Here is a 14,896-nt window from a genome sequence, read left to right as displayed (position 1 = left end):
GTTTCTTTTTATTCCCATCATCAGAATCAAATATTAAGCAACAACATCGCTTTCTAAAATTATTGCTTTGTTTTCAACCAACTCATTATCTCTGGTGCCCTCTTTGCTCAAATCTAGTCAGATAACAATGCCTTTTTAAAAAGATCTGCCCTAAAGAGGGAATCTCAACTGTACTTGATCAGTGGATATGCAACAAGGAGGAATATTCCACATGGGGGGAGGGCGGGGAAGGGGGGGGGTGATTCCCAGTTCCAACGAAACTGTATCACATAATACAATGTAATCAATGAATAAAAAAAATATATATAAAAAAGATCTGCCCTAAACTTTCCATGTATATATGAAAAAAAAACATTAGTGAACACCCATTCATATCAGTGAAATTGACCATAGGTGCATTTTTTTTCTGGCAAAGTCAACCACAATAATGCAAAGTTTTCTTTTCCCCTCCTTTCCCTCTGTTGCTCTAAATAGCTGCTGAACTCTCTATCATATCTTTGTTTTTCTCTATTACATATTTTTCATTGTTTCTTGTTTCTTCATTATTTTATGAGCATATAAAGAGGAAAAGTATAGTTTACTATTTCCTATATCTTTTCTCTCCCTAGTAAATGTTTCAACGTCTTGGATAAAATGGGAACTCTGTAAATACTTCTTACATTGAGTAATATGTAACAAATGCTGAAAAAAACACGATGTAATGCACTGTTAAGCATCCTATCAAGAAAGAATAATTTATAATACATGCAAAGTTATAATTTAAAAAAGTATGTGTGTTGTTTTCAAATGATCTTGGTTGATGATGGGTTTTCCCATAAGTTGGTCAATGACCTTAAAGATTCAAATCAAGCAAAATCTTCTCACAAGCGTTGCTGTCAAATTCTTATATTAGAATTTCAAAGTGGATGACTCATTTATATATAGTATAATATGAACCTCAGGTTATTTATTTGTACTAATCGGAAAGTTAGAGATATTTTTGTAGTTAATACAAAGTGCTAAGATTTTCTATTATAGTCTCGATAATAGAAAAAGGGAAATATTAAAATTAAAGGTATAGAGATGCTAAATGTGAACTATTCAGACATTGTTGTTGGTAACAGAGCCTTTTAATATTAAGAGAATGAAATATATTTTAGATTTCAAAGAGATGTTAGAGGGAGCAGGCATTTGGCCTCAAGGTTGACATGCCTATTCCCCAGTTGTGGTGTGCCTGGAATTGATTCTCAGCTCCAGCTGCCTGCTGACACAGAGCCTGGCAGGTCACGGTGATGGCTCAAGTACTGAGTCCTTGCAACATATGCAGGAGACTGAGGTTGAGTTCTTATCTCCTGGCTTCAGTGTGGCCAGTCTGAGCGATTGTGAGCATTTGGGACATGAACCAGCAAACAGGAACTATGTTTTTCTATCAAATGCATAATAGAAATATTTAAGACATTAGAAGTATAATAACCAGGGTAAGTACCCAGAATGTGTACTGCCTTAAATTTGACTCCTAAATAAAACAGGGGGCAACTACAACATCATCTCTCCCCACGATCATTATCAAATTCTTGTCTCAAGGCTAAGGCTTTTATTTCAAATGTTGAACATTTGTGGTTAAGATAATAACTTTCTAAGAACTCAGATTAAATGGAACAGCTTACATAGGCACAAATTCTATATCCAGAATTATTTTGTAATCTCCAACCCACTATGTGATTGCTTCTTACTGTCTAAACTCAAACACAGTGTCAGTATCTCTTTTGCGTTTACTCCATTACCCTAAGGAACAACTGTTACTTTCTTCCCCCTTCCCTTTTGTCCAGACTAAGATGGGTAAATGTGAGTTTTGTGGTGAATTATATAAAGCAATGGGATTATATAAAAATAGTGTGTGTAATTATGTTAATTAAAAATTCTTTTATCATTGCCGTAAGATGAAACTGGAATATCACCACAGTTAAGCTCATATATATATGAGACCTCATATATATATATATATATACACACATACATATACGTACATATATATAGATATACATATATATATTCCAGTTGGCTTTCCACAAACATTGCATAGGCAAAATGTTTTGCATAAACTGCATAAATATTTTTGAGTATCCTAGAATGATAATTGAATCAAAGAATTATATTCCTCAGACTATTAGAATATAAATTAAATTCTTGTCATTTTGGAAGTTCTAATGTGTTTTCCTCTAAAACTTTAAATACTTTTTCTAGGCATTTCACTTAGCTATTTTCCCATTCAAAAGTTCTGTCTCCTAATTATCTTTTTTTTTAACATCGACATCGTACAAGTTTTTGGAATGCTTTCTTGAAGTCTTCATTAAAGATTGTGTAAATCAGTGGATTGATAAGAGAATTGAGATATCCAAGCCATGCCAAAAAATTTGACATTTCTTCAGAAATTTTACATTTCTCACAGACATTAACAACTAATTCTTTTACAAAAAAGGGAAGCCAGCATATTACAAATGCACCCAGGATTAATCCCAGTGTAGTGGCTGCTTTGCGTTCTCTTGTGCCCGAGATCTTTTGCCTTCTCCAAGATTTCTCATGCTTTAATTCAGACCTGGAAATCTTCACTGTGTTGTGAATTTTGTCAAGGTCTGTTGATGGATCAGATAAAGACTTTTCCAGCAGGTAAGGTGTGGAGACCAGTCTAGTGCTTTTCTCACTGCTCTCCAAAAGTACTTGGCCATTCAGCTCCTCCTTTGCAATCCTACTTGCTTGTCTCTTGTGATACAATGTCTTTGCTGCTCTATATATTTTGTAGTAGAGAATCAAAATCAGTACAAGTGGGATGTAGAAAGCGCCAAATGTCGAGTAAATAGTGGATACGATGTGGTCATGCTTGATGATGCACTCATCCTCTCGGCTAGTTCCTTGGTGCCTCCAGAACAGGGGAGGCATGGAGATAAAGACAGATATAATCCAGACTACAGTGATCATGATGCCAGCATGCTTGGGAGTCCTCTTCCTGGCATACTCAACTGCATCCGTGATTGCCCGATATCGATCCAAAGCTATAGCTGAGAGATGCAAGATGGAGCATGTGCAACAGATAATGTCAACACTCAGCCAAATGTCACACACAACCTGCCCCATGATCCAGCTCTCTCTCACAATGTATACAATGCTGAAGGGCATCACCAGGACAGCTACAAGAAAATCTGTGACTGCAAGGGAGCAAATTAGATAGTTGGCTGGGTGGTGCAGCTTCCGCGTTACAATGATTGCAGCAATCACAAGGGAGTTGATGGTTGTTGTCATCAGTGCCAGCCCGGAGAGGGTGAGTGACACCAGAATTTTGGATGGCATTCTGTTTAACAGTTCCTCGGAGGTCAAGTTTTGATCAGAGGAGTTTAAAAAATCCATTTTTTTGTTTTGATTTTTAAACATTAGGTAGCTGAAAAATCAAAACCTGTAATGAAAGAGGGAAAAAAAAAAACAGCAGTTCAGAGAAGGCTTCGTGATTTTTTTCTCTTTCTTTCAGAAAAGTTTTTTAAGAAAGTACACATGTACATTTTTCCAGAATATCCCATGGGTTAAAAAAAAATAGAAACCCAAATCAATGCTTTCTTTTTTCTCTTAAGAAACCCAATGATTAATTATAAAAGGATTCTTCAAAACATTTCTTTTTTTATAAAGATTTTATTTATTTTTATTGCAAAGTCAGATATAGAGAGAGGAGGAGAGACAGAGAGGAAGATCTTCCATCCGATGATTCACTGCCCAAGTGAGCCGCAACGGCTGGAACTGAGCCAATATAAAGCCAGGAACCAGGAACTTCCTCTGGGTCTCCCACGCGGGTGCAGGGTCCCAAGGCTTTGGGCCATCCTTGACTGCTTTCCCAGGCCACAAGCAGGGAGCTAGATGGGAAGTGGAGCAGCCAGGATATTAACCAGTGTCTATATGGGATCCTGGAGTGGGCAAGGCGAGGACTTTAGCCGTTAGGCTATTGCACTGGGCCCCAAAACATTTCTTTCTTTTTTTTTTTAAAAAAAGATTTATTTTTATTACAAAGTCAGATATACAAAGAGAGGAGGAGAGACAGAGAGGAAGATCTTCTGTCCGATGATTCACTCCCCAAGTGAGCCGCAAGGGCCGGTGCTGCGCCGATCTGATGCCAGGAACCAGGAACCTCTTCCAGGTCTCCCACGGGTGCAGGGTCCCAATGCTTTGGGCCGTCCTCTCCTGCTTTCCAAGGCCACAAGCAGGGAGCTGGATGGGAAGTGGAACTTTCGGGATTAGAACCGGCGCCCATATGGGATCCCGGCACGTGTAAGGGAGGACTTTAGCCGCTAGGCCACGCCGCCGGGCCCCCCCAAAACATTTCTTAAACTATGACTCAAAACAGTTTTGATGAGTAAATTGCCCTTTACTCAGTCAAAGCTTTACCATTATAGAATTGTTTTTGAAAACTTCATGAACTCTAGCCATGCTGTTTTCTTTGTCCAAAGCAGAGAAATGTAAAATTCACAGCTTATTTTTGTGCATATTATAATGTATTATAAGAATGTATTAAAAATTACTATGTAAAAGGTAGTATTCAGAATTATAACAATTTTGTGCTCAACAATACATCACTAAAATCATTGGGCTTGAGGAAACTAAAGGAGATTTTAATGTTGTATATCAGGGAATGGACATGGGAAACAGAACGATTTAGTATGTCTCTAGCATTCTGTGATCATTTTATGAAATTAGGAAAATGTTAAAGTGTTTAGAAGGATTTATGGATGTAAGTAGTCAATTCACTTAAAAAAAAAAACAAGATAATAGGACCCGGAGCGATAGCATAGTGGTTAAAGTCCTCGCCTTGAAAGTGCCAGGATCCCATATGGGCACTGGTTCTAATCTCAACAGCCCCACTTCCCATCCAGTTCCCGCTTGTGGTTTGGGAAAGCAGTTGAGGACGGTCCAAAGCCTTGGGAACCTGCACACATATGGGAGTCTCAGAAGAATCTCTTGGCTCCTGGCTTCGGATTGGCTCAGCTCCAGCTGTTGTGGTCACTTGGGGAGTAAACCATCGGATAGAAGATCTTCCTCTCTGTCTCTCCTCCTTTCCAATAAAAATAAATAAATCTTAAAAAAAAGACAAGATAACAGTTGAGTCAAGCAATTATATGCTATCTATCTAACAAGTGACATATATGATATAAAAACCAACTTACTAAAATAAACTTGCCTATTGGGAGAGCTCAAAATGATTTTCAACCTGAAAATAAAGTTATTCTTTGTTATAAGTCATCACTTAATAATAATCTTTCTAAAAAGATTTATCTCTTTTTATTGGAAAGGCAGATGTACAGAGAAGAAGAGACACAGAGAGGAAGATCTTCTGTCTGATGATTCACTCCCCGAATGACTGCACCGGCTGGTGCTGCGCCAATCTGAAGCCAGGAGCCAGGAGCTTCATCCGGGTCTCCCACACGGGTGCAGGGTCCCAAAGCCTTGGGCCGTCCTCTCCTGCTTTCCCAGGCCACAAGCAGGGAGCTGGATAGAAAGTGGAGCTGCTGGGATTAGAACCGGCGCCCATATGGGATCCTGGCACGTTCAAGGTGAGGCTATTGCTCTGGGCCCACACTTAATAGTCTTGTTACCTTTCTTCTGAAAGAGAATACTTGACACATGGCTTACTTTTGGATTTATTCTAAGTTGTTAATTAATGATATTAATACATTTTTAATACCTTTTTAAAAAATTTCATTTTATGACACAGTTATGTAGGTTCTGGGATTCCCGCAACCCCTTCACATGCCCTCCCCCCATGTTGCATTCCTCCACCTTGTTGCAGTATTACAGTTCAAATCCAGTCATGATTCCTTCATTGAGAGCATGTACCATGCATAGAGTCCAGCCTCTTGTTGTCCAGATAAATTCAACAGTTTCCTTGGGAGACCATCCCTTGTCTGAAAGTAGATACCTTTTCTTCATCAGTCTTTGTCTCTTTTGTTTTTTAGGTTTTATTATTTATTTATTTGAGTGGCAGAATTACTGAAACTCTTCCATCCACTGGGTCACTCCCCAGTTGTCATAATGGCCAGGACAGGGCCAGGCTGAAGCCAAGAGCCAAGAGATTCTTCTAGGTCTCCCATTTGGGTGCAAGGGCCCAAAGACTTGGACTATCTTCTGCTGCTTTTCCAAGCGCATTAGCAGGGAGCTGGATGGGAAGTGGGAGCTGGAACTTGAACAGGCATCCATATGGAATACTGCCATTATAGTCAGTATCTTGACCTGCTATACCACAACACTGGCCCCAGTCTTCTAAAAATTCCTTAGCAGCTGCTATATTTTAACAATCTGGAATGAAAGTGGAAATTTTAAAACTTTATTTCTTCATTATACTTTTACCATCCTTTCATATTTTTAGAAATATATTCAGTTTAAAGTGGTCATGTTTTATTTGTTGGAACTTATATAATAACAGATTAAAACGTTATTTTTTGTCAAGTACTTGATAGGAACATAAATAATCACATAAAAATGAGACATTGTTAAATATATTACAAAATATTTTAGAATGTAGTATAATTGTTCTATTTGTGTTTGGGTTAACATGACTAAATTCAGTTTTAATTTTATGATATTCATTGAAATCAAATGCTTTGAAGCATTTGAAAAGTTTGAATGTATCTGTTACCCAGAAAATGAGCAGTTGCTTTTATTGAGAAGTTTTGTGCATCTAGTTTTGGATTTATACCAATAAGTACTCATTTTAAAAAATATATTAATTTTACTTGAAAGAATTATTGAGAGAGGGAGAGACAGAGACAAAGAGAGAGTGAATCTTCCATTCATTGATTCACTCCCCAAATGACCACAATGGCTAGAGCTGGATCAGTGCAAAGATGGGAGCAAGAAATTTATTTCTGAGTCTCCCACGGGGGTTCAGGGCTCAAGCACTTGAGGATCTCCTGCTGTTTCCCTAAGCCAAAGGCAAGGATCTAGATGAGAAGTAGAACAGCTGGGATACTAACATGCCTATGTGGGATGCCAATGCGATAGCGGAGGATTATCATGCTAAGTCACTGGCCCGGCCCCACATTTAACTCGTTTTTAAGGTAACTCCAGATAGAAAATACGGGCAAAAATTCCAAGCCAGAAGTGCTTAGGTCTAGTGCATCTGAGCACCACTGTGGGGGCTTGTTAAAAACAGATTGCTGAGTTTTACTGTGCAAAGTGTGTGTTTCAGTAAGTTTGGTGAGTCTCAGGCTCTAAAATCATTGCTTCCCTCTAGCTCTCAGGGGACGTGAATGCTTGTGGCCCAGAATCAGATTTCTGAGCATGACTAACGTGGTGGGATCCTCTTATGTCTTCTTTTTTCAAGGCTACAGCCTTCTTGAGTTGGCTTCCATTGAGAGGTGTTCTGACATTGTTACTGTACACATTTTTTAATCATCTTTCTCAAATTCTTATTTTTGGGAGATTCCTATGTAAATGATTGTACATTCAGTTGGATATTTTTCTACTTTTACTGCTGTCTTCATGCAAATTCTATATGTCCTGCATTGCATGTGATGAGCTCTTTTGCCCTCACATGGCTTCTACTGTTTCAAGTCTATTATGAAAAAGATGCCATTTGACTGTATTTCTTAAAGCCAATATTGGATCACAGAACATGAAAAAAACTGAGTGCTCATGGTCATCATCAGGACTGCCATTAAAACCTTCAGTGCATGTTTTAATTATCAGTGGACCTCATACTCCATTTAATTCGCAGTAAGAAAACTTTAGTATTAAAAGTTACTTATTTTTTTACTGATTTGAAAGTGAGGAGGAGAGAGAGACACTGAGAGAAGGTGGGGGTTAGAGACCCTCCATCTGCTGGTTCACTCCCCCAAGTGTTTGCCATATCCAGGGTTTGACCAGACTGAAACCAATAACTTGGAACTCAATCTGCGTCACTTTGTCAGGCGGCAGGAATCCAGACATTTGAATCATTATCTGTTGGCTACTAGGATATGCATTAGCAGGAAGCTGGAATAAGAAGCAGAGCCAGGACTCCAGCATACTCACTCAGATATGGCATCCAAGTGCTCCAAGCAACATCAAATGCTATGTCAAATGCTTGCCCTAAATATTTTCTTTGTTGGTTAATTTGTTTGCAATAATTGATAAATGCAGACATTTTCTGTGTTATAAACAAGAATAACTTTCCACTTAAATTTATATTTTTAATAAAACAGTTCTGACCTAAGAGCTCTTCAACAGCTCATGCTGAAATTACATTTAGAGTAGAATATAAAAGAAGAAATAGCTGTGTGGGTTTCCAAAATCTTTACAAATTGCATAGGAGTTTACTACCTGCTTTGGGTTGCATTCAGGACCAGGTGTGCTGGTGGCCACTTCCAGCTTTGCAGCATGTATGGGCTGGGCTTTGTTCAGAAAGATACAACTTTATTTATTTATGTTATAAAATATTTATTTATCTTTATTGGGAAGGCACATTTACAGAGAGCAGGCGAGGACACTAATTTTGTAGGAAAACAGACCAACTGAAACTTAGGAAACGATTTATTTGATAAATCATTTGGCTTCTCTAAGTTTCATATTGTACTTATTTTTTAAATTTAAATTTTATTATTTAATAAATTATCATAAATTTAGGCAGTTCCTGGCCAGATTCTTTTATTTTCTTTTAGGTCTTAAACTTCCTATTGGTACTCATGATGTGAAGGTTAACATCTGGGTTACTGAGCATTGATTATATTATATGTGTTTCTATAGCTTTGTATTTTGAATACTATATATGTCTTTATAAGTCTGTATTTTTAATATCTTGAAAAATAGTAATATATTATAAAGCCTAGCAGAGTGTGTTCTCTCTGTTGTTAACAAAAAGTCTACATAGAGTCCATGAGACTATAGGCCATACTTAAAAAAGTAACCTTGGTTCATTTTGGAGCAAAAATTTTCAGAATCTATGCACACAAGGAGTATCCTGAAAGTTCACAGAAAATTTATGTAATGGAGAAAATGTGCATGAATTTTAAGATTTTTTTTTGCAGCAAAATAAACTTGTCTTTCAATTCCATTTTTCATGAACTTGTTGAGGTACTCAAGTATATTCATGTGTCTGATCTTACTTGTCCTTTGGTTATGCTATGAGTTCCGAGGACATAGTTTAATTTAATTAATATTGTTAAGTAACATGAGGGGAGTCACTCACAAATAGTCTTTGTAATAGAAATGTCAAGGGTCAAGAGAGTGTTATTGAAGTCAACCAAGAGCTCATGAGGACACAGAAGTTAGCTGTTTCAACAACAATAATAAATAATCTTTTGAGTGTTTACTCCTGCAGACATTGTGGTAAATAACTTACATATATTAACCCATTTAATCCTCACAGCTAATCTATGAGGTAAGAACAGTAATAGCCAAAAACTGAGGTATAACCATTGAATGAACTTCGGTACAATAGCAAATTAACAGATAATAAATCTATCTTATTTGGCATCATTTTATTTTTTCTTTTATTAAAAAATTATTTATTTTTTATTGGAAAGCCAGACATAGAGAGAGGAGGAGAGACAGAGAGGAAGATCTTCCATACGATGATTCACTCCCCAAGTGGCCACAACAGCTAGAGCTCTGATCTGAAGCCAGGAGCCAGGAACTTCCTCTGGGTCTCCCATGTGTGTACAGGCTCTCAAGATTTTGGCCATCCTTGACTGCTTTCCCAGGCCACAAGCATGGAGCTGGATGGGAAGTGGAGCTGCGGATTAGAACTGGTGCCCATATGAGATCCTGATGCGTTCAAGGCGAGGACTTTAGCCACTAGGCCATTGTGCCGGGCCCGCCACCTTTTTATTTTCTATGCAAAACTTATTTTATAGCTCTATTCTAGTCATAACCTGTGGAAAGCAAGTACTTTTTCTCAGATAAAAATTCTGCTAAAATAAGAAGTTTGTTCAAATAGAAGCAAATATAAAATAGAACAAATATTTAATAAAAAGAGCCAGTCTACATGTATTAATTATACTAGGATTCTGTTCACAGTATTTTTCCTTTTCTTTCTTTCTTCCTTCCTTCCTTCCTTCTTTTCTGCTGTGTCTCCAACTTGCAGGCTCTCCTTCTTTTAGTATATTTCTTTGCTCTTATTTATTTTTTGAAGAACTATTGATTAGTGCTATTTATTAATTAGTGCTGATTAATTTGGAGGTTGTAAAAGATATTCCTCCCCCACTACCAAATCTAAAACTTAGTTCAACAAAACAGCAAAACGCCATATTGCTTTTGTCTCTAAGAAGCTACCCATAGCAGGATGGTGCAGGCTTTGGGCCCCTGCAACCGTATCAGAGAAGCTCCAGGATGAAGCCCCTGGCTCCCAGTTTGGGATCAGCTCAGTTCTGGCCATTTCAGTCTTTTTGGGTAGTGAAACAATGGATGGAAGACTTCTCTGTCTCTCTTATCTCCATAAAAATCTGTATGTCAAATAAAAAAATCTCAAAAAAGAAGTTAGCTATAGTAATGAAATAGTTAATCACATAAGTATAGTTCCATTAAATAGTGCAATAAATGCATTATGAATATATGCATGAAATATTCCGGAATTATCAGTGAGGGAGAATGAATCACATCACAATAAAACAGTGCAAAACTTTTCAGATGGGAGAAAATGAAAGACAGAAGCAAAGGAATGAAAAAGGCAATGACCTGTACAGAATGACTGCTCTCAGGAGAAAACTGTACTTTTACAAGAATGTTCTTTGAGAACATTTTCCATTCCCATGCCATCACTGACAATCACATACAGTAATTAATTATGTAACATTAGCCATATCCTAAAAATATTTAACAGGAGAATAATTTCAATTTTAAATGGAATTTAGTACCACACATTTTGATGGTCTGCATGTTTTTTTTTTTTTAACTTTTCTTTTTCTGAAAGATTTACTTATTTATTTACCTTTTAAAGGCAGAGTTACAGACAGAGATATGGAGAGATAGAAAGAGATCCTCCACTGGCTGGTTCACTCCCTAGTAGCCACTGGACCACCCATGTCTCCCATGTGGGTGTGGAGCTTCAGGCATTTGATTCACCTTCCATTATTTTCCCAAGGGTATTAGCTGTATTGCAAGTGAGAAGCTGGTACTTGAACCAGTAGCCATATGGGATGCTGATGTGACTAAGCTATGATGCCAACTCCTTGCTATTTTTCTTAAGAGATACTTTTTTGGGTAATTTGTTATACAAGGAAATAAATTGCTATTTTTTAAAAAAAAATTTAAAATAAATCACTTATTTGAAAACCAGGGTTACAGAGAAAGGTAGAGAGCAAGTGAGTAAACATGCTCTTTCATCTACTGGCTCTCCCCTTAGAAGGTTGCAACAGCCAGGACTGCGCCAAGCTGAAGCCAGGAGTCAATAGCTTCCTGTAGGTCTTCTGCTGGGAGCCATGCAGTTGGGGTGAATAATGCAAAGGTCTAAACAGAACAGCTCTCCTGTTGGCAAGGCCATGAGGAGCTTCCAGTTGTGTGGCAAGGCCTGGCAGATGTCTCTTTAACCACTTCAATGTGGTTCACCCCTTTTGCATGGATACTCAATTACCCTCTTAAAAATTTATGAAATCTGTTGAGGCTTTATTATTTGCCCTTGAGATGGTTTCTTTTTTTTTTTTTCTTCTTCTTTTTTTTTAAGTTGGTAATACCATTGTTTCCACACTAATATCATAATTTTTTCCCCCTGTATCTGGGGTAAGGAGAGAAACAAAGGGAGAAACCCCACCCAGCCTCGCACCCATCCCAGGTCCCCAATGTGAAGCACGCTCCAAGGGTCCTGCTCAAGCAGTTTTCATAGTTCAACAGTTCTGAACTGCTGCCAATTTTGCTGTTCCAATCGCATGAAATCTCTTCAGAATCCACTGGCTGACATAGTCTTTCCATGGTTGGGGTTCTGAGATCAGCAGTTCAGTTGGAGAGATCTCCAAGGAAACTTGGTCTGAGGTGATCCCAGACCTGATTCTTGTGTGTGCTTGCCAGTACAGGGTCTGGCACAGTCCGTCGCCCCAATCAGCTTATGCACATGCTGGTTGTTAGAATTGATGGGTCAGTTCTGTTTCTAGCCCTATCTTCCATGGGAACAAATGGGTGTTGCAGAGATGGTTTCTACAACTGATGTGAGTTTAGTAGTTAACGCTACTGATAATGTCTTGGTGAGTGGGCCTTTAACAATTTATGAGAATTAATGTACATAGGAATAAAATTGAGCCCAGGCTATTTCTGAACACCTTACTGTGTACGCAACTATTACCCTGGAACTTGGCCCAGATATGTAGTGTACCTTCTGGGAAATGGCTTGATAAAAAAAATGATGAAATGATGGGAGCTTGAGCCAAAATGGCTATGGGGATAAATATACTTACTGTAACTTTAAGGGCTAGCCTGTCTGCAATTTCTTTGGAGCAGAGAAAATGTATCTGTTTCAGCCACTTTTATGGCGATTTGACAAGAAGAATTAAAGGATGCTGGCATTCACATTATAGAAATATGTTTTTGGTTATTATTTGACTATTTATAGGGTTGTAAAGTCCATAGTTGTAGTGGGATTTAATGTTTGAAATTTTTGTTTTTTATCTTTTTTTTTTCCTTTATGACATATTTTTTCCCATTAAGTGCTGGATAAGTGTAGAAATAGAAGTGTAATAGGAGTGTATTACTGATTAATAGCTAACTGCATGTGCTCTGGCCGTGGAGCTCCTGGCTGTTGCCCAGTGGTTACAACTGAAGAATGAATAATGGCTTGCTTTGAAGTTAAATGATTATAGTATTTTGCAAAATTATCTTTGAAAACACCTGCTTAGCTATAAACTAAAAAAAAAAAAAAAATAGAACAATCAAATGTCTGTGCATTGAGCCCAGTGAGGCAGCTGAGTGGCTGGGGTGCTTTGCTTGCATGCTTTGGGATCACATATGGGTGCTGGTTCTGGTCCCAGAGGCCCTGCTTCCCATCCAGCTCCCTGCTTGTGGCCTGGGGAAATGATCGAGGACGGTACAGGGTCTTGGCATCTTGCACCTGCATGGAAACCTGGAGGAAGCTCCGGGCTCCTGGCTTCGGATCAGCATGGCTCTGGCCATTGTGGTCGCTTAGGGAGGGAATCAGCTGACGGAAGATCTTCCTCTTTGTATCTCCTTCTCTCTGTAGATCTGCCTTTCCAATAAAAATAAAATAAACATTTTTTAAAAAGTTTGTGCATGCCCGCTTAGCTATGAAGTAAAAAATAGAACAATAAAATCTGTGCAGAAGCTTGTGATGATTTCAGTGTAAATAAAGAAGACAGCTTCTTAAGTTGTCCGTTATGAACATTGAGTGTGGTCCACATGTCATTTCTCGCCGACTCCACAGAACCTTTTTCAAGCTCCAAACTCAACTGGAGCTGGTCTTCAGCAGTTTCCTGTGTACCTGCAGACATCCAAGCTCTTGGTCCATCTTCTGCTGCTTTTTCCATCGATCAGGTATGGGACTTCACTGGAAGCGAAGCAACTCAACTGGTACCAACAAGACTTACTGGCATCCCAGACAGCTGCCTAAGTAGTCTTATCACAACAGCGGTATTCTTAAGGAAAACTGTTCTACAGTACAAGGAGCAGGTATTTTAGACTGGTAGTCAAAATGCCCACATCTCACATGGGAATAAGTTGCTGCAGTTCCTGACTCCAATTTCCTGTCCAATTTCAGACTCTAAGGATAGCAATTATATCTCAAGTAATTTTATTCCTGCTCCAAGTTTTGGAGACCCTGATTGTATTTCCTGATCCTGGGCTTTGGTCCTGGCCTAATTTCAGTTACTGTGGGTGTCTGAGTATGAGCTAGTGTATGGGAGCTCTGTCTTTTTGACTCTCAAACAAACAAATATATCTTCAGATATGAACAGTGTAATATTAGCTTTAGATGCATGTGCAAGTGAACATGTAAGGACATACTCAATATCATATCTTTTTTGTTTGTTTGTTTGACTATAGCTAAGACATAAAAGGGAGGAGATTGAATGTGTGGAGTTAGGAAAGGAGGGGAATATTCAGAAAGGGCCTGCAAAAGCCTGATGAACAGGTGTTTGCTTTTGATGGGTGCCTAGCTTGTCCAGAAATTCTTTTGCTCAGTCTTTTTTATACTTCTGTAAAAGAATCTCTCACTGGGTAATACACAAAGAACATAGAGTTATTTCTTATGGTTCTGGCGAGTGAGAAATCTGAGATCCAGAGGCTCAAATCTGGCCAAGATTTTCCTTTCCATCCAACAGTGGAAAACAGAATCAAGAAAGGAGAGAGTGAGAGACTGATCTCACTTTGATAACAAATTTGTCACCTATAATGTACAAGTAGCAATGTCTAGCTTCAGGACTATGGTGAGTATTGGAGAAGTCAGGAAGTCAGTCTAACAGTGTATTTACTGCAGTTCTTACTTCATAGTATCTATGGTATTGTTATTGATCAGGGGATGGAAGGAGGAAATAATGAACAGTTACCATAGATAAAGAATGTGTTCTTCCAAAATTAATTTAAAATGGAAAAGATATAGTATGTTAGCAAGCTGGAGATGGAAATTTTAAAAGAACACAATCACTAATCTTCCTTCTCCTTGCCTATTGAGCTCCCCTTCTTGAGTACTTAGAAAGGTGACAAAGCTCTCCATGGTGACACAGGAATTAATAAAGTCTTATGCAACTCATTCTCACTAGGAACTAGGCCAGAAGTGTTAAAATTCTGTATTCTTACTGGGAAATAACTGAAAAGCTGATGTAGATGTGAGGAATATTTTAGGAAATTGTTTCACAAATTAGTGATAAAAATCTGGCACATAACTTAGGGAGTCTAATACAAGATTAGAAAAAGTTTGTCTCAAACTGAGGGGCCAAAATTTTTTTCCTGAACATGAATAAAAACATCA

General features: G+C 38.2%; 1 protein-coding gene across 3 annotated transcripts in view; it reads right to left on the bottom strand.

Annotated features, from left to right (window-relative positions):
- Window positions 1–2,052: 2,052 nt before the first annotated feature.
- The window catches only part of HTR1F (5-hydroxytryptamine receptor 1F), a 132,521-nt gene continuing 119,677 nt past the window's right edge, over window positions 2,053–14,896 (bottom strand). For all 3 annotated transcript variants that reach the window (XM_058661271.1, XM_058661270.1, XM_058661272.1), the window contains exon 4: window positions 2,053–3,427. In XM_058661271.1, coding sequence (XP_058517254.1) covers window positions 2,281–3,405 — 1,125 coding nt within the window. In that variant the 5' untranslated portion in view covers window positions 3,406–3,427 and the 3' untranslated portion in view covers window positions 2,053–2,280. The remainder of the gene's footprint in view (window positions 3,428–14,896) is intronic.

The sequence above is a fragment of the Ochotona princeps genome, chromosome 3 (assembly GCF_030435755.1).
Source record: "Ochotona princeps isolate mOchPri1 chromosome 3, mOchPri1.hap1, whole genome shotgun sequence".
In the NCBI taxonomy this organism is placed as follows: Eukaryota; Metazoa; Chordata; class Mammalia; order Lagomorpha; family Ochotonidae; genus Ochotona; species Ochotona princeps.
Note: the sequence above shows the minus strand (reverse complement) of the source record. Positions and strands in the feature narration are given on the sequence as shown.